General features: G+C 57.6%; 3 protein-coding genes across 4 annotated transcripts in view; 2 read left to right on the forward strand and 1 right to left on the reverse strand.

Moving 5' to 3' along the window:
* The window catches only part of PPP1R1B (protein phosphatase 1 regulatory inhibitor subunit 1B), a 155,452-nt gene that overhangs the window by 30,326 nt on the left and 106,946 nt on the right, over positions 1–18,180 (forward strand). The window lies entirely within an intron of this gene.
* Positions 1,748–5,973, forward strand: RPL19 (ribosomal protein L19). Its single transcript, XM_062629807.1, has 6 exons — positions 1,748–1,903; positions 2,481–2,587; positions 4,031–4,153; positions 5,042–5,162; positions 5,265–5,375; positions 5,780–5,973. Exons 1-6 carry the CDS (start codon positions 1,899–1,901, stop codon positions 5,901–5,903), a joined length of 591 nt encoding a protein of 196 aa, XP_062485791.1. The 5' UTR covers positions 1,748–1,898; the 3' UTR covers positions 5,904–5,973.
* FBXL20 (F-box and leucine rich repeat protein 20) overlaps positions 8,629–18,180 on the reverse strand; it is a 34,983-nt gene continuing 25,431 nt past the window's right edge. The window contains exons 8-15 of the mRNA XM_062629808.1: positions 17,143–17,269; positions 15,218–15,292; positions 13,570–13,700; positions 11,989–12,049; positions 11,598–11,642; positions 10,438–10,494; positions 9,738–9,950; positions 8,629–9,023 (exon numbers count right to left, since the gene is read on the reverse strand). Coding sequence (XP_062485792.1) covers positions 8,916–9,023; positions 9,738–9,950; positions 10,438–10,494; positions 11,598–11,642; positions 11,989–12,049; positions 13,570–13,700; positions 15,218–15,292; positions 17,143–17,269 — 817 coding nt within the window. The 3' untranslated portion in view covers positions 8,629–8,915. The remainder of the gene's footprint in view (positions 9,024–9,737; positions 9,951–10,437; positions 10,495–11,597; positions 11,643–11,988; positions 12,050–13,569; positions 13,701–15,217; positions 15,293–17,142; positions 17,270–18,180) is intronic.

Consider the following 18,180-nt stretch of genomic DNA (forward strand, 5'->3'; position numbering starts at 1 on the left):
CTTTCTCGCCGAACCTCCTCCTCTTGTGCTCCCTTACTCTCTTTCTGTCCCATCTTCCTCAGTCTTTCATCTGCCCTCTCCCCGTGGCCCAGTCCCTCGCGGGAGATGGGAACTGCACTACCAAGAGGTCCACACTCGCTTCGCCCGTACCTGGACATCTCATCACGCACACACCGGGATCCCAACCCCAACCGAACGCATCCCAGTTTCGCAATATACTCACGTCGTTTCCGTCCTCCTCGTTCGGGCTTCGTGCACAAAATTAAGGGGTCGCCGGCTTCACCTTTTATCTGCCATCGAGTTTTAGGTCCGGCGGTGGAGAAGCCAGCGGAACGAACCGCAAACAGGGGGCCACTCCTGAGAGTGGGGCAGCCCCCCCCGAGGATGTGAGTCCCGTCAGAACGTCTCCATCCGAGTCACAGCACCGATTTGTTACCGATGAATGAGCCAATCTCGTTTTAAAACATGAATTTTATCAAACTGAGCAAGCGAGAGCAGGTAAAACCCAGCGCTGGGTGCGCCGGGGAGGCCTCCGCTGCGCCCAAGAGGCACGGCGGGTCCCTGCGAGGTTGTCCTTTATACTGCTCGCATCAAGGCTTCAGCCAATCCTGCTGTTCCTCGTCGCTCAGACGGTGACGTGGCTCTTCCCCATTGCTCCCAGAGGTTGGGGAAGCGCCCGTTACCAGCCTCATCATTATCGCAACCTCCATCCCTTGTATGTTGCAACAAGACAGAACTTTGGACTACCTAACCCCCCTTTGCCTTCGCATCATCTTGTGTACTAACACAACTGACTTGCCCTTTAGAACTCACGAAGCACAATAGTTACAAAACAAAGAAGGAATCTGGTTCCACACAGTGATGGTTACAGAGGGTTTCTTTCCCTTTAAACTTGATGAACAAACCCCACACATTACACCATCGCCCCCAATCCCGCTCCCATCGCCCACAGTCCACTCCCATCGCCCCCAATCCCGCTCCCATCACCCCCAATCCCGCTCCCATCGCCCCCAGTCCGCTCCCATTGTCCCCAATGCCGCTCCCATCGCCCCCAATCCCGCTCCCATCCCCCCTAGTCCGGTCCCATCGCCCCCAACCCCGCTCCCATCGCCCCCAATCCCGCTCCCATCCCCCCCAGTCCGGTCCCATCGCCCCCAACCCACTCCCATCACCCCCAATCCCGCTCCCATCGCCCCAATCCCGCTTCCATCGCCCCCAATCCCGCTCCCGTTGCCCCCAATCCCGCTCCCGTCGCCCCCAATCCCGCTCCCGTCGCCCCAATCCCATCCCATCGCCCCAATCCCGCTCCCATCGCCCCAATCCCGCTCCCATCGCCCCCAATCCTGCTCCCATCTCCCCAATCCCGCTCCCATCGCCCCAATCCCGCTCCCATCGCCCCAATCCCGCTCCCATCGCCCCCAATCCCGCTCCCATCGCCCCAATCCCGCTCCCATCTCCCCAATCCCGCTCCCATCTCCCCAATCCGCTCCCATCGCCCCCAACCCCGCTCCCATCGCCCCCAATCCCGCTCCCATCGCCCCCAATCCCGCTCCCATCGCCCCCAACCCCGCTCCCATCGCCCCAATCCCATCCCACTGCCCCCCCCCCCCACCGCGCATGCGCAGGCTTCGGCTCGGGCTGTACCACCCCGCACCCACACAGAGGGGTGTGTGAAGAGGGTAACCGCATCTTCCCTTCCACCTCCCGAGCCGCTCCGGCTCCCGCTCGCCCTCAGCCCCCGCAGCCCCATCGCGGCTCCCCCGTCACCGCATCCTGCTCCGCCTCGGTGCTTCGGGGCACGGAGTTCGGTGCGAGCCGAGTGGTACGTTCCGCTCGCCGCGGCGCCGGCGCTGGGCGGGACCGGCCCCACGCCTCTTCCTCCGCGCCCGGCCGCCGCCATGAGGTGAGGGGAGCGCTCTGTGGGGCTCGGGGCGGGTTCAGCGGCCACGGAGGGGGGATACAGCGGGGAGCCGGGGCTGGGGTCTCGGTAACGGGGAGAGGCTTCGGTAACGGCGGGGTCCCGTGGCCCCTGGGGCGGCTGCGGCCTCCGCGGGGGGAAAATGGCGGCCGCGGTGAGGGGAGGGGAGGGGGGGAAATGGCGGCTGAGGGGAAGCTGAGGGAGGAGCGGGGCCAGGGCAGGGCTCGGCCGCTTGTGGTGGGCACTGAAGGGGCTTTGAGGTGCTGGAGCGGGGCCTGGAGGACAGCGTGGTGGGGAACGGCTGAAGGGACCTGATGGCTCCCTACAAGTGCCTGACAGGAGGATGGAGCCAGGAGGGGCTGGGCTCTGCTCCCAAGGGATGGGATAAGGGGAACCGGCCTCAAGCTGCACCCTGGGGAGGTTTAGATGGAGCCGAGGAACGATTCCTTCCCCAAAGGGTCGGGGCAGTGCTGCAGTCACCGTGCCGGGGGTGTGCACACGGTGTGGATGAGGCCCTGGGTTAGGGCTGGGTCTGGGGTGCTGATGCAGGAGGTGTTTGCAGCATGCTCCGGCTCCAGAAGAGGCTGGCCTCCAGCGTCCTGCGCTGCGGCAAGAAGAAAGTGTGGTTGGATCCCAATGAGACCAACGAGATCGCCAACGCCAACTCCCGTGAGTGCCATGCCCGTGGTGATGGGACAGGCAGGGATGTGGTGGGGACAGGGACAGGGACAGGCAGGGATGTGGTGGGGACAGGCAGGGACAAGCAGGGATGTGGTGGGGACAGGGGCTGGGACAAGCAGGGATGTGGTGGGGACAGGGGCAGGGACAAGCAGGGATGTGGTGGGACGGGGCAGAGGGGCAGGGACAAGCAGGGATGTGGTGGGGACAGGGACAAGCAGGGATGTGGTGGGACGGGGCAGAGGGGCAGGGACAAGCAGGGATGTGGTGGGGACAGGGGCAGGGACAAGCAGGGATGTGGTGGGGACAGGGGCAGAGGGGCTGGGACAAGCAGGGATGTGGTGGGGACAGGGGCAGAGGGGCAGGGACAAGCAGGGATGTGGTGGGACAGGGGCAGGGACAAGCAGGGATGTGGTGGGGACAGGGGCAGAGGGGCTGGGACAAGCAGGGATGCAGTGGGGACAGGGGCAGAGGGGCTGGGACAAGCAGGGATGTGGTGGGGACAGGGGCAGAGGGGCTGGGACAAGCAGGGATGTGGTGGGGACAGGGGCAGAGGGGCTGGGACAAGCAGGGATGTGGTGGGACAGGGGCAGAGGGGCTGGGACAAGCAGGGATGTGGTGGGACAGGGGCAGGGACAAGCAGGGATGTGGTGGGACTGGGCAGAGGGGCAGGGACAAGCAGGGATGTGGTGGGACAGGGGCAGGGACAAGCAGGGATGTGGTGGGGACAGGGGCAGAGGGGCTGGGACAAGCAGGGATGCAGTGGGGACAGGGGCAGAGGGGCTGGGACAAGCAGGGATGTGGTGGGGACAGGGGCAGAGGGGCTGGGACAAGCAGGGATGTGGTGGGGACAGGGGCAGAGGGGCTGGGACAAGCAGGGATGCAGTGGGGACAGGGGCAGGGACAAGCAGGGATGCAGTGGGGACAGGGGCAGAGGGACTGGGACAGGCAGGGATGTGGTGGGGACAGGGGCAGAGGGACTGGGACAAGCAGGGATGTGGTGGGGACAGGCAGGGACAAGCAGGGATGTGGTGGGACAGGGGCAGAGGGGCAGGGACAGGCAGGGATGTGGTGGGGACAGGGGCAGAGGGACTGCGACAAGCAGGGATGTGGTGGGGACAGGGGCAGGGGGGCTGGGACAAGCAGGGATGTGGGGACAGGCAGGGACAAGCAGGGATGTGGTGGGACAGGGGCAGGGACAAGCAGGGATGCAGTGGGGACAGGGGCAGAGGGGCTGGGACAAGCAGGGATGTGGTGGGGACAGGGGGCTGGGACAAGCAGGGAGGTGAAACCAGGACACTGAGAGTGTGAGGAAGCCCAGTTCCAGACCCGATGGGGGGGTCTCCAGTGATGGAGAGCCAGGAGCAGGAGGGGGCTTTGGGGAGGCAGGATTGGTGCCTGTGCATGGTTGGTGTTGGAGGTTTCTCTCCGCAGGGCAGCAGATCCGGAAGCTCATCAAGGATGGGCTCATCATCCGCAAGCCCGTGACCGTGCACTCGCGAGCCCGGTGCAGGAAGAACACCCTGGCCCGGCGGAAGGGCCGGCACATGGGCATCGGTGAGTCCAGCCCCATGGCTGCTGTGGGGCAGAGCCTCAGCCTGCGCTTTGTGTCTCCATGGTTTTCCTCTGGGAGCAAAGAGAAGGGTTAAACATGGTGGTGGTGGGGGGGTAATCCCAGCCACAGTGACAGGTTGGGTAGAGAAGAGATCCTGAGCAGCCTGAGGAGGTCTGGGGGGTGTTGGTCCATGAGAAACTGAACATGAGCCGGCTTCAGTGTGTGCTTGAGCCCTGAAACCAGCAGTATCCTGGGCTGCATCCAAAGCAGCGTGACCAGCAGGTCATGGAGGTGATCCTGCCCCTCTGCTCTGCTCTTGTGAGACCTCACCTGGAGCATTGTGTGCAGTTCTGGGGTCCTCAGCATAAAAAGGGCATGGAACTATTGGAACAAGTCCAGAGGAGGCCACGAGGATGCTCAGGGGCTGGAGCAGCTCCTGTATGAAGACAGGCTGAGGAAGTTGGGGCTGTTCAGCCTGGAGAAGAGAAGCTGTGTGGAGACCTCAGAGCAGCTTCCAGTGTCTGAAGGGGGCTATAGGGATGCTGGTGGGGACTCCATTAGGGACTGGAGTGACAGGACAAGGGGTAATGGGTTAAAACTGAAACAGGGGAAGTTTAGATTGGATATAAGGAGGAAATTCTTTCCTGTGAGGGTGGTGAGGCACTGGAATGGGTTGCCCAGGGAGGTTGTGAATGCTCCATCCCTGGCAGTGTTCAAGGCCAGGTTGGACAGAGCCTTGGGTGCCATGGTTTAGTGTGAGGTGTCCCTGCCCATGGCAGGGGGTTGGAACTGGATGATCTTAAGGTCCTTTCCAACCCGAACTGTTCTGTGAGGACTGTGTTGAAGGTGCAGGACTCCGGCTCCATTCCCATCCTGTTTTCCCTCTCCAGGTAAGAGGAAGGGCACAGCCAACGCTCGCATGCCCGAGAAGGTGACCTGGATGCGGAGGATGCGGATCCTGAGGCGCCTCCTGCGCAGATACAGGGAGTCCAAGAAGATCGACCGGCACATGTGAGCTCCCCACGGAGCACGGCACCAGGGATGATCCCAGCAGCAGGGATGAGGGGGTCTGGGGCTGCCTCACTGAGCCCCCGTTCCCTTCTGCTCCCTCAGGTATCACAGCCTGTACCTCAAGGTCAAGGGCAACGTCTTCAAGAACAAGCGCATCCTCATGGAGCACATCCACAAGCTCAAGGCGGATAAAGCTCGCAAGAAGCTCCTGGCGTAAGTGCTGCATCCACAACGGGGGGGGGTTCTGCTGCTGGTGGCTCCTTCTGGAGCCTGGGTGAGGAATGGAGCCAGAATGGAGCCCGAAGATGAGCTCTTAGGCAGAAGCTCTTCCCTGTGAGGGTGCTGAGGCGCTGGCACAGGGTGCCCAGAGAAGCTGTGGCTGCCCCATCCCTGGCAGTGTTCAAGGCCAGGTTGGACACAGGGGCTTGGAGCAAGCTGCTCCAGTGGAAGGGGTCCCTGCCCGTGGCAGGGGTTGGAGCTGGAGGAGCTTTGAGGTCGCTTCCAGCACAACCCATCCCCTGCTTCCATGATCCATTGATCCAGCTGGCTGGGGAGCAGGAGCCGGGGTGGAAGCTCTGAGGTGATCCCCACATGAACCAGCCCTTCCCCTCTTGCAGTGACCAGGCTGAAGCTCGTAGGTCCAAGACCAAGGAGGCTCGGAAGCGGCGCGAGGAGCGGCTGCAGGCCAAGAAGGAGGAGATCATCAAGACCCTCTCCAAGGAGGAGGAGACCAAGAAGTGACCGCTCCTTGCCTTGCGCACAGAGGATCCTCCTCCATCCACCAGCATCCAATAAAGCTCCAGAGCCCCGACTGCTCCCATGGAGTCTCCCCTCTTTCTCTGCAGGGTGTGTGTGATGGGAACAGCGCCTGCTCCCCACCTTGGTGCTCCTCAGCCACAGAGGGGAAGGGACAGGAGGGAGCAGGGGAGCTCCCACCCTCACCCAAGCGCCTCCTCACCCCTGTGGGTGCTGCCAGGGGCTGACCTCCCCCTGAGCTTTTAGAAGCTGGTTGAGCCCCATCACCACCCAACCCCTCCCATTCTCACCCTCCATCCCCATCCATCCCTATCCTTCCCCCCCCCCCAAACACACTCATTTTTGGGGTCCATCATCCTGAAACTCATCCCCCCCCAACACAGCAAAATCCAACCCAGACCCCCCATGATGCCACATCCATAGGGGATTCTCTTGAGAACAGGGAGCTCTTCTGGTTTAACTGAGCCCTGCGACAGCGCCAGCCCTGTGGGAGCAGCCACAATGGGCTCGGAAGCGCTGCTGCAGGTCTTGAACCACCAGAAAAGCCTCATTTGGGGTGGAACTGGGGCTCCCTGGCCCACAAGGGCTCAGTCGCTGCCCTGGGGAGGTCCCTGCTGCATCTGCTCCAGCCCAGGAGGGTTGAGGCAGCAAAAGCTTCTCAAGGCTCTGCCCATGGACCCATGGCACGGGCTGGGTGTGCAGGGAAGAGCCCTGGACCGAGGTCCAGTCCTGGGCCAGTGGATCCAGGACCCACCAGCTCCTCAGCCCCAAACCTCAGTGCTCCATGCCCGCTGTGGCCACCAAACCAAGGCAAGCCCCAGCCCGGAACACGCTGCCCCGTGCACCGGGGTTGGGTTTTGCTCTCCGAGTCCCTCCCGTGGTAAAACAGAGCTTGGAAAATGGTGTTTATTGGTATTTATAAATACAAACATAAAGGAAGAGTCCATCTGGAGACGGATTAAGTGACTTGCAAGGACACTGTCAAGTAGGTTTTGAGCTACCTTAATGCTGTCAAACCCTGTTTGGAAAACGACAACGAAAAACGCTTTGGGTTCTGTAGTCTGGGGAGTTCCCCCCCCCCCCTTGAAAACTGGGCTCTGCCACAAGGAAAAAAATCCATCAACTCCAGCTTGGAAATCCATCAGATCCAGCTTGGAAATCCACCAAATCCAGCTTGGAAATCCACATCAGCTCTGCCCTGCCCCGTGTGAGCTCAAGCTGTGCCAAGACACCCACTGCTGCTGCTGCCCCGGTACCATGGGAAGCGCCGTTTGTCCCCTGCCACCCTGAAACCTCGGGAGAAGGGAGCTGTGCAAAGGGAGGATGAGGAATGCTCGTGGAGGAGGCAGGGAATCCACCGGGAGCAAGGGATCTGAATAAATAGAATGGATTCAAAAGCCAGCTACAGGGGAAGGACCGAGAGCATCCTTGAGGCGGCACGAGGGGGCTCCTGTCAGCGGGGATGGGGAAGCTGGAGATGAAGGTGTTAAAGTGACCCTTCTGCCTGCCCGGATTGCTTGGAATGGTGGGAAGAGGGTGGGAAGCAACACAACGGCAAACCAACCCTGAGCCTCAAACGGACCCCTCGTGCTGCGCCCCACGGAATGAAGGCGCAGCATCACTTGTGGGGCCAGGCTGGTGAATGAACCCCAACCAGAGGCATCCATAAACACGGGTCCCCTCCAGGCCATGGCAGGAGGAGCACAACAATGGCCCCAAACCTGTGACAGCTGAGTTCTGCCCCATGAAACCCATCAGACCCCTGCCTGTTCGTGTTCCATACTGGCAGCACCTGGGCTCATCCCGCTGCAAACAACGGAGCAAGCTCCCCTTCCATCCACACCACTTACCTGTGCAAGGGGCACAAGCAGCAGCCCCCCCACAAGCGCTCACACAGAGGGTGATGACTCGAGGTGCGTTTTCAGGCTGCTCCTCCCATGGAGGGGGGGGTTCTTGAGCAGGGCAACAAGCAGAAAGGTTCTGCTCGGCTTTTCCTTGGGGATGAAGGAAGGGCTGGAGGGGGAGCAGGAGGGAGCCGGGGTTACGGTCACTGCAGCAAGGGTTAGAACTTGCTCCCCTACAGCACGAGTTAGATCCTTGTCACTGGGAGCAAAACCTGAAAGGCAGAAGAGATCTGGACCCCCAAGCACTGATGAGAAGGGGCTGCGCGGGGGGCAGCTCCCTTGTCCTTCGGCACCCTCCTAGCAGCTCCCTCCAGGCTCAGGCTGCTCACGGTGGGAAGCACTCGCTGAAAGCCTCATTCCTGCCTTTGTGGATGGGGCACCTCCAAAAGTGACTGAATTAGGAACGTGCCAAAGCGAACCCAAGCAGGATGCAGGGAGGGGAACCCCCCCTTCCCCGGGCCCAGGGTTCGAGCTGGATCACAATGACCTAGGGAAGCCTCTGAGGATGCTACGGAGCACACAAGAGATGAGCGCTGGCCCCGAGCGTGCTCCTGGTGCTCAGCAGGGGAGCAGGGCTCAATCCTGCCTCCCGGCAGCTGCTGCCTCATCCCCTCGCTGAAGAATGGACACAAGGACTTGGGGGGTGGGTTCAGGTTTGTTTCCTTTGTTTCCCCTCTGGACAAGAGGTTAAAGCCTGCTCCTTCTCCCCCTTCCCCATGTCCAAGGGTTTCCTCTTCCAACCTTCCACAGCAGCGACAGGCGGGGGCTCACCGCAAGCCTCCCCTCCTGCCCGCTGCGATCCCACCTGAGCAGGGCCCAGCGGGAATGGTTCCCCAAGGAGCCCAATCCACCTAGAGAGAAAGCCAAGAGAGCTCCAGCTCCCACAGCGCAGAGTTCAGCGGCTCGCTGGAGCGCGGCGGGGACGGGGAGGGGTGTCTATATGGATGGGGATGGGTGGCTACAGGGGCACCACAGCCCTGCTCACTGCCCCTTGCAAATGACACTGGTATCGCTTTCCTCGGAGGTCCTGGTGTCCCCCGTGCCTCTACAAGGGGGTTGAAAGACTCAGTTTGCTGGAGGAGCACGGCCGCTGTCATAGGATGATGCAGCATCTGCAGAAGCGCTGTCTGCTGCCTCCCACCGACGGAGGTGGAGTCACAGGAGCGAAGTAAGCGTGGACTCTGATGTTGGGTAAATGGGTCTGGAAGGCAAACACAAGGAGGGGGGGTGACCGACAGGGTGATTTTCCCCTTTTCAGTTCATTCTGGTACTGGCAAAGAGAGTTACAGGGGATAAACAAGTGATGCCCTTTCCTCCCCCCATCACTCCTGGGCTAGCTGTGGGGAACAGAACAGCTCCTCACTGTGCACAGCCATGGCCTCCAAGAGAGTAAAGCGCTGTCATTGCTCCTCTTACCCAGGACACAGTCATGGAATGGTTTGGGTTCTCCAACCCCTTCCACTGGAGCAGCTTGCTCCAAGCCCCCATGGCCTTGAACACTGCCAGGGATGGGGCAGCCACAGCTTCTCTGGGCACCCTGTGCCAGCGCCTCAGCACCCTCTCAGCTCGAGACACAGACCGAGGAGGGGAGCACTGGGACATGGGGTGCTTTAGGAGCACCCTGGCTCTGTCCCACTTGAGCCCCTGCAGCCAGCTGCCTCTAGTACAGGATTATCCCTGTGAGTTATACAGGAAGGGCCAATACAGTGCACTGCAATCCGCACGGAGGATATGAGGCAGTGGAGAGGAGGTGCCCCTGCTGCGATGCAAGCCAGTGCCACCTGTGAAACGAGTGGACACAGCAACAACCCCTTCCCTCTGAGCCAACCCGAGCCCTGTGGGTGCACAGCAGCCACTGCATCACCAGCTGATGGTCCTCAGCCCTCCCTCCTGGCCCCGAAGCCCCGCTCCTCACCCTGAGTCTCTTGATGCCGGCGCGGGTGATCTGCTGGCAGTCGTACAGCTCTATCCTCTCCAAGCTGTGGCAGCTCTTCAGGTGCTCCAGGGAGGCGTCCGTGATCAAGGGGCAGTTGTCCAGCTCGATCACTTCCAAGCGGTCGTGGGCGCAGGCGCCGTTGCCCAAGTGCCGGATCCCGTCGTCCGTGATGAGCTCGCAGTGGGACAAGCTCTGCAGCGAGCACAGCCAGGGTGAACCCAACCTCCCCTCTGGCAGGTTAAAGCCATTCCCCTTGGCCTGTCCCTACATCCCTTGTCCCAAGCCCCTCTCCAGCTTTCCTGCAGCCCCTTCAGGCACTGGAGCTGCTCTCAGGTCTCCCCTTCAGGAGCCTTCTCTTCTCCAGGCTGCCCCAGCCCAGCTCTCTCAGTATCACACAGGGCAGACTGAGCCTCAACTCCCCCATATTCCAACCTAGAGGAACATCACTTTCCAGAGCCAGGCCCCAGCTCCGTAATACAGGTGGGAAGAGCTGCAGCCTCCTCTCCTATGGATGCAGAGGAGGGAACAAGAGGTTCTCTGGGTCAAGTTTCCAGCTGAACTCTTCCAAAGCCTTCAGAGAACATCCATGAAGGCAAAGAGACAAATCCCCACAGGCTGCCCTTCAAATCCCCCTGTTTGTAGCACAGGAAACGCTGGAAGTCTCCCTTGGAACACTCACCAGAACCTGAAGCCGTGGACAGTGTATGGAAAGCTGGATTAGTGTGCTGTCTGTTATCTGGAAGAGAGGGAAAAAGCCCTTTTCAGGCTGGGTGCTTTGCTCAAGGCCTTCTCCCCTCCTGTGAGAGGAACACTGCAAAGCTGGCCTCATCCATGGCAGAGTTCCCCCGTCCTGAGCCCCAATTCCAGGTTCTTCCCCCTCCCTTCCAGCAACCACCTCAGGTTTTCCTGAATAAACTGGAATAAGCTCACGTGAAGCAAGCGAGCAGAGCTCCATCCCATTCCAAGGGCTCTGGTGCACTGCCCCATTGCTCCCCTTTATCCCTCAGGGAGAGAGGATGCGAGCCTGGGAGGGGAACTGCCTGCGATGCCTTTGCTCAGAGCCCAGTTCTTCCTTTCCCGGGTTCACTTTGAAGCAGCTCCTGCCTGGACCAGTGCCACTTCCCCCTGTGATGGCCTCAGTTCCTGCCCTGCGCGCATCGGGAAGGCCGGGATCCTGGGCTCCTGCTGTTCCCATGGCAGGAAGCAATCCCCGCTGCCTGGACCACGGGATCCATTGCACAGCCATCCTCAGGGGCAGAGCCTTTCAGTGGGACCTGGAGGAAATGCAGCTCTTTTCCCTGCCAGCCCTCCCTGGAAGCAGTTATCTGCTTATGGCACATGTGCCCCACGGCCACTATGAGGGACGACTGCAGCACAGGAGGCAGGGATAGGGATGTCACCCCATGCCATCCCACTGCCTCGGGAGCATGGGCAGCCCCGTTCCATTCCAAGCCCTTGCCATGTCCTCTGGAACATCCTTTCCACACGGAGGGAACTTCCATTATTCCCAGCAGCACATGGAGCACAAACCTGCTCTTGCCTTGTGCATGAAGACCTTGCTATGGGGCTTCATCTCGTGGCGAGGGTCACACTTCTATCACCCCTATCACTAGTCAAGTGCTGTTTTGGTTATTACTTGATATTGATAATGAAATTTGATACTGAGATACGAACAAAGGCTCAATCCCCCCAACCGACACTGTCTTATCCTGAATACACCCAGCTTTCCTGCTCAGGATCTGAAATCCAGTCCTCCTTTGGAGCCCATCTCCTGCTCTGTCCCCCTCTTGCCCCACTGGCCGTGCTAAAGGAGGAAGAGCCAAGGGTGGCAGCTCCTACCTGGACGCACTCTTCCAGGTCCATCTTCTCAAGCTCGTGGCAGTTCTAGGAACAAAGAGAAGAGCAGGGAATGGTAACACCACACAACCCCGGTAACACAGCTCTTCAACCCGCAACGTCCTCCCCGTGAGTGCTGCTTCTCTATGCCCAGCACCCAGTAAAGGACCACGTAAAGGCACAGGGGTGCTCCAGCCCTAGCAAATAAGGGCGGTTACATTTAGGGTCGCTTGTTCACAGCCCAGCAAAGCAAACAGTGAGGTTTCCACCTCCAAGTGTTTCCCATTGCCTACAGGATGCGTGGCTCAGGGCAACGGCGAAGCCAAGGGAAAGCCATGGGTTGTCCCCATCCAGCATGAAAAGCAAGGCCAGAGCCCGGGGAAGCAGCACTTACCCTAGCTAGGGTGGTGAAGCCCACATCTGTTAGCTGGGAACACCTTGCAACTTCTAATATTCTGCATGGAAAGAGTTGACAGTCACCACGGTGCACTCACTTGGCTTTGCAGAGCGCTTCAGCACAAGCTTCCAGCACCCCAGGGATGTTCTGACCCCGTTCAGGCTCTGCTCCCTGAGAGGATGAATGGGCACAGAGCAGCCACCCTCCATACCCGAGGTGTGGAGGGGGAGAGAACAGAGTCAGGCTCCAAGGGAACGCCAAGGCAGGGAGGGCTGACCTGGGAGACCATAGAACCCCAGAGTGGCTTGGGATGAAGGGAGCTTAAAGCCCATCCAGCTCCAAGCCCTGCCACGGGCAGGGACCCCTTCCATAGAGCAGCTTGCTCCAAGCCCCTGTGTCCAACCTGGCCTTGAGCACTGGCAGGGATGGGGCAGCCACAGCTTCTCTGGGCACCCTGTGCCAGCGCCTCAGCACCCTCACAGGGAAGAGCTTCTGCCTAAGAGCTCCCCTCTGTCAGGTTAAAGCCATTCCCAAAGGGGGGATCTCACCATGGCAAGGCTGTAAACCACAGCAAGAGGTGGTGTAAACCACAGCAAGAGGTGGTGTAAACCACAGCAAGAGGTGGTGGAAACCACAGCAAGAGGTGGTGGAAACCACAACCACCTGAGAGATGAGCCCTGCAGAATAAGTATTTGATGCCATGACGGAGGAGCCTGAAGTCTTAAGAGGTGAACCATTTGCTGCTGTGACAAGAGATCAGCTTGCTGGCAGACACTGCTGAGCCTTCCTTCACAGTGGTACCACATTTACCCACCTCTACAGGAAAAGCAGCCAACTTTCCTACAGTGCAGTCTGGATTTTACCCTATGGAGCTTACCACTGGAAAGCTGCAGCTGAACAGGAACACAGAAACCATCTGGAACTGAAATGATGCTTTACCTGCCTCTTTTTGACACTGGTTTCCATGCATTTGTACCCGTACTGCTTTAAATGGGCTAGCACAGAACACAGGGGTGCCTTTGCTTCCCCTGGAAGACACCTATTTTGTGCCATTTAATGCAGCCACTCAGCTCTTAGGGATGGCAAGAGAATAAAACTCTCTCTTCTTTCTGCACCTGGGCATTTGCTGCATTACAGTGAAGTCCTCCTGCAGAAACTGGTCCTGACAGAAAGAGACTCTTAAAAGATAACCCAGGAGGAAGCAGAGCTGCTGCTGGGAGCCCCTGCTCTGTGAAGCACGGATTCCATCTGAAACCACCCAAACCATCCTGAACAAGCTGTTCCCATCACACGGGGCAGGAGGAAACGGTGCAGTCCCAGTCCAACAGTCACCTCACCTCAGCTGCTTTCCATCAGGGAACAAAAGCACCACGGTGCAGGACCCTGCTGCTATTGGAGCACGTGGCACTGCTTTACCCACAGGAGGGGTTTGGGTACATCCATGATCCCCCCCTCCTCCCATAGCAAACACCTGGAGAAAGCTCAGTGAGCAAAAGAGCCCTTTTAGAGAGGATTTCAGTGTCACGAGCACGTCACCAGGGTGGCCAGAGCTGGGGCAACCCCGTGCTGCAAACTCACCTAAGCCTTGGGCAGTTCTGTCCCAGGGCGTTCAGGATGGCATCTGTAATGTTAGAGCAGCCTGAAGCACACAAGGATTGCAACTTGTGGCATCCTCTGCATATTGTAATGAGACCATCATCTGTTATTTGCTACAAGAAAAACAACAACAACATCACAAGCCATAACAACGTAGGGTGGAGGTGCAAAGGCGCTGCTTGGGCTCCTGCTTCCAACCGGGCCCATCCCCGAGGATGAGTTATGCTCCTTTCAACCCCAAAATGCATGCAGCTCTTTCACTGGGGCAGCTGACGCAGGGTAAGCCACGCTGGAAGTGACTTGGGAGCACTGGGGAAGTGATTCCACACGCATGGAAGTGTTTCCGAGTGGAAGGAGAGGCAAGGTAACAGCGGGTCCAGACTCACCCCACAGGCAGAGTTACCCCCAAAAGGAGCTACAGGTTGTTTTCAGAGCCTCGTAAAACTACACTTCAGTGCTTTGGGACCAGAACCTGAGCTGGAAGAGACAGGCTTACAGCCAAAATCCCATTCAATTCCACTGCAGCACAGCGGCTCCATCGACCTGCAGCATCCCCAGGCCCACAGGGTCCATCCAGCCCCCTGTGCTCTGCAATGGGATGGCAACAGGGCACAGATCTGCTCCAGATGTGCTCTTCCTTGTGTGGGGCTGGGAGTCTGGGGGGCAGGAGAGCGGCACAGGCAGTGGGATAAGGGAAAAGGGGTAACGGGGGGCAGAGGCTGGGCATGCTGAGGACCAGGTTAAACCTCCCCGGGCTTTCAGAGGCAGCCAGCCCCAATTCCTATAGGAAAACACCAACTTTGGGGACTAGCATTGCTTCTTTTAACAGCAGGTCTGTGGGCTGGTAAACCCAAGCTCTGGAGTGAGAAGCAGAAACTGAGCAGAACTTGGTGTTTTCAAGAACCTCATCAGTTTTCTCCTCCTTTCTTCCCATTTGCCTCTTCCCAAGATCCCAGACACAGGTTTGGAACTTGCTAACAGCTCAGCCCCAATCTTAGGGATGGGCACCAGTCTCATAACTGCTAAAGCTGCTCCTTCAACAGGGCAAGGACAGCCCTGCATCCCCCCCAAAGGCTCTGCTCACTTGCATGGCAAAGGCAGAGCCTGCCCAGTTACTGCCTGCATCGCCCTGGCTGCAGTTTGTGTGTGCAAAGAGCCCATTCCAGGTTCTTTTTTTGGCAGAAACAGACATTTTTGGCAGAAACAGACATTTTTGGCACTGCAGAATAAGCGCCCAAGAGCCCTTTGGGGCAGGGAAAGGGCATTTCTTGGTTGTGCTTTATGAAGAGGCCCGAGGAGCCGTGGGCCCAGAGCAGCATCCAAGCACTCCAGGCCAATGGAAAGGATTTTTTCTTGCTCCTCCTGCAAATGAGGCAGGGCAAAGAGACAAAACAAGCGTGACAAAGGCAGTGCTGGCTGTGACACCGCTCTGGGGGCTTAGGCAACGTTGCTGAATGCTCCCAAGAAGCTGGGTTTCATCCCTTGGTTTTCAAAACCTCTTAAATTCCCTGCCTTGCACTGGTGCTGCTGCTCCTGGGATGGAGCACGTTCTGCAGGGTTCTGCTTAGAGATGGCCTCTACCAGCACAACGCTGGGGCTGCGTGGGGACATCACAGGGGGCTTTACTTACTAAGCACGTCTGAAGGTTTAAAGTGACCAGTTCAGGACAATGGGCACCAATGTACTTCAGAGCTTCGTCCTCAAGCTGGAAAGGAAGGAATCAGAGACTGAGGCAACGTGCTCATACTTGAAGCGATAATAAAGCATCTATGGTTTGGATACCCATGGGGCAGAAGGGCAGGGTACTGCTGCCTCCACACTCCCCCCTCCATGGCTTTTGGTTTTTAAGCACCTCAGGAGCAGGGTTCAGAGACCCCCAGCACTAAGTTACTGATCAAACACAGATGTAACATAGCCAGCAGTGAAATCAGGGATGAAGGAAACGCTTCCCTAGCCACCACCTTTATACTGCAACAGAGGGACCCAGAGAGAGCCTTATTTTGATGTGAGGAGCACAAACATGCCCAGGTTGCTTCCTGCTGATAAAAACAAAGCTGCTGTTCCTAAATCTCTAAGAGCAGATGGTAAGTAATTGATAACAAGGATGTATTGCCATCAATATTACTCACCACTCCATAAATACTAGAAACTCAAGCTGTCCCTGTGACCTGAATCCTCAGAAGAGCCTGAGATTGTACCTTTAATCAAGTCATTTTTACAGCCACATCATGTATTATATATATATATTATAAGGTGATGTAAACCCAGCTCATGGATTAAAACCCCAACAGCAGCATCCGTTTGGAAGAACCACTGACTCCAGCCCTTGCAGCTGGGCTGCCCTGGCTACAAGTGCTTTGTGCCCATCAGCAGTGTGGTATTGCTTTGCTTAGCAGCAGCTTGCAGGACTTTTGGTGACCAGAAACAGGGCAAAATAGGCTTTTTGTACCATCAGAACCTTACCTACACGCAGCAGAGGAAAAGGGCACTAACGGACCTGGGCTTAAGGAAGCCCTAACCCCAGATCCAAGGCAATGGGGAGGTAATCAGAAATCATTTCCAAGTCTACCTTGAGGCTCTTAAACCCTTGGGAGTCTCTGGGTCACGGTTTCAAGTCCTGCAGGCTCAGATGTACCCTCCTTTTTCAAGGACAAGATCCTCAGATACGTGTTTGCTCCTTTCTTGCTCATCAGCCTGCACTGAAAAGACCCCAGCCCATGTCCTCCTTGGCCTGTCCCAAGCCCCTCTCCAGGTTTCCTGCAGCCCCTTCAGGCCCTGGAGCTGCTCTCAGGTCTCCCCTTCAGGAGCCTTCTCTTCTCCAGGCTGCCCCAGCCCAGCTCTCTCAGCCTGGCTCCAGAGCAGAGCTGCTCCAGGCTTAGAGCATCCTCATGCTCCTCCTTGTAACTCCTTAGTAAAGCTGCAATACAGGGAAGTATTTAACACACGGAGCTGAGACAGCAAAGCAAGATGAAAGGAAATCAGTCAAAGCAACAGAGAGTACAAGGGGGCAAAACCCCCCTTTCAGCTGGAAGGGTCTGCCCCAGTCTCTGCAGCCTCTTCAAAGCACAGTTATAGCTCAAGAGCTCTACGATGTACTCGCAGCAGCAGCGTGTTCCTGACTGCTGCAGAGATGCCTTTGCAAGGAGGCACACGCACAGTGATTCACTTGCACTAAGTACAGGATCCAAAGGCTACACAGAGGAGATCCCATCACCAGCACAGAGCAAAGCTCTGGCATGCTTTCTAACATCTGAGCCCTCAGAAATGGATGGGTGCAGCCCTCAGTAATGAAGTTATCTCCTTTGGAAGCAAGGTTTCCTCAATGTATCACCAGTGGGGAAGAAAGAAGAATGATTCTACAGCAATTTGTTCCCTGTCCCATTACTCACACTGAGCTCAGAGCTCTTAAAGAATCTCCATAAAAGCAGTTAACCCCCAACAGAGTCATTCCAGCAAATGGGGAAAGCCCCAGCTCCTTCATCCCCACGCTTCCAGGGAGAGCAGAAGGGTTGTTGAGAGCAGAAGGGAGCTGTTATTCACCCTCTAGGGCAGTACCTGTGTGCAGCCCTTCAGGAACAGGGCTTTGAGTCCTCCGCAGCCTCTCACCAGGGCCTGGATGCCATCCTTGGTCACTTGGTCACACCAGGAGATGTTCAGCTGTTCCAGCAATGGGCAGCCCTCGCTTTGGGAGGGAAAGGAAAAGCTTGAGTTTGGTTTGGAAAGAAATCCTGCTGCGTGATCCCATTCTGGACCTCCCCAGCTCCTACACAAGGACTCACACTGTGGGTTTCTGGATCCAAAGCACCCTCAACGCAACCCAAACCAGGGCTGATTTCTGCCCAGGTGTAACTCTGCATCTGCAAATAGCTGCCAGGAGGAGTAACACCCAATTTGTAAGCAGGAACGTGCCACCATCCACCTGAGAGAGCTGCAGCACAGATGTGGCCTTGGGAAAACAGGGATGAGGAGGAAGATGCTCAAGGGAAGGGAAAAACAGGCTCGGAAAGAACGGAACCATTCACTTGCTCTTCCCAATCTGTTTTCTTCTGGTGTCCACATTCACTCTCCAGTGGTTTTTTTCCTGTGATACAGCTTCCCTGTATTTTCTTTTATTCTCTTATTAATAAATCTTAATGTATTACGTTATTTATATTGAATTTTTAAGTATTATTTTTTAATAGCTTGGCCTCTATTGCTACCTTCACTGGGGTTTTCTTGCCCCTCTTCCCATCCCAGTATCTTCCCACTGATGCCTGTCTGTCCCTTCCTTTTCTACATTACTTGGCCCTTCCACTGAGCAGACTGAAGCAGTTCTGTGTCTCCTAAGCAGCTCACCAAGGCAGCCACGTGCTGGTGCTCATCCTCTGGCTCTCTAAACAACCTCTAAGCAGCAATGGCACACTTGGAGTGAAGGAGCTGCAGAATGAGCCCTTCAGAAGGGACTCAAAAAGACCCCAAAGGCTTTAACGGAGCACAGCCCTTCCTTCTGCTGCTCATGGCCATCGGGATGGATACAAACAAGGCTGAGGGCAGGTTTGCTGAGTCCTCCTCCTCTGTCTCAGCAAAGCAGGAGGCACAAGGTGAACGCTGGGC

Source organism: Pezoporus occidentalis, unplaced genomic scaffold (genome assembly GCF_034315485.1).
Source record: "Pezoporus occidentalis ecotype Australia unplaced genomic scaffold, CSIRO_AGI_Poc_V1 ctg341, whole genome shotgun sequence".
Classification (NCBI taxonomy): Eukaryota; Metazoa; Chordata; class Aves; order Psittaciformes; family Psittacidae; genus Pezoporus; species Pezoporus occidentalis.

Bases quoted from the DNA above. Each gene is read 5' to 3' on its own strand.
- RPL19 (XM_062629807.1), top strand. The intron at 2,588-4,030 runs GTGAGTGCCATG...TTCTCTCCGCAG, and splicing joins GATCGCCAACGCCAACTCCC to GGCAGCAGATCCGGAAGCTC. The intron at 4,154-5,041 runs GTGAGTCCAGCC...TTCCCTCTCCAG, and splicing joins GGGCCGGCACATGGGCATCG to GTAAGAGGAAGGGCACAGCC.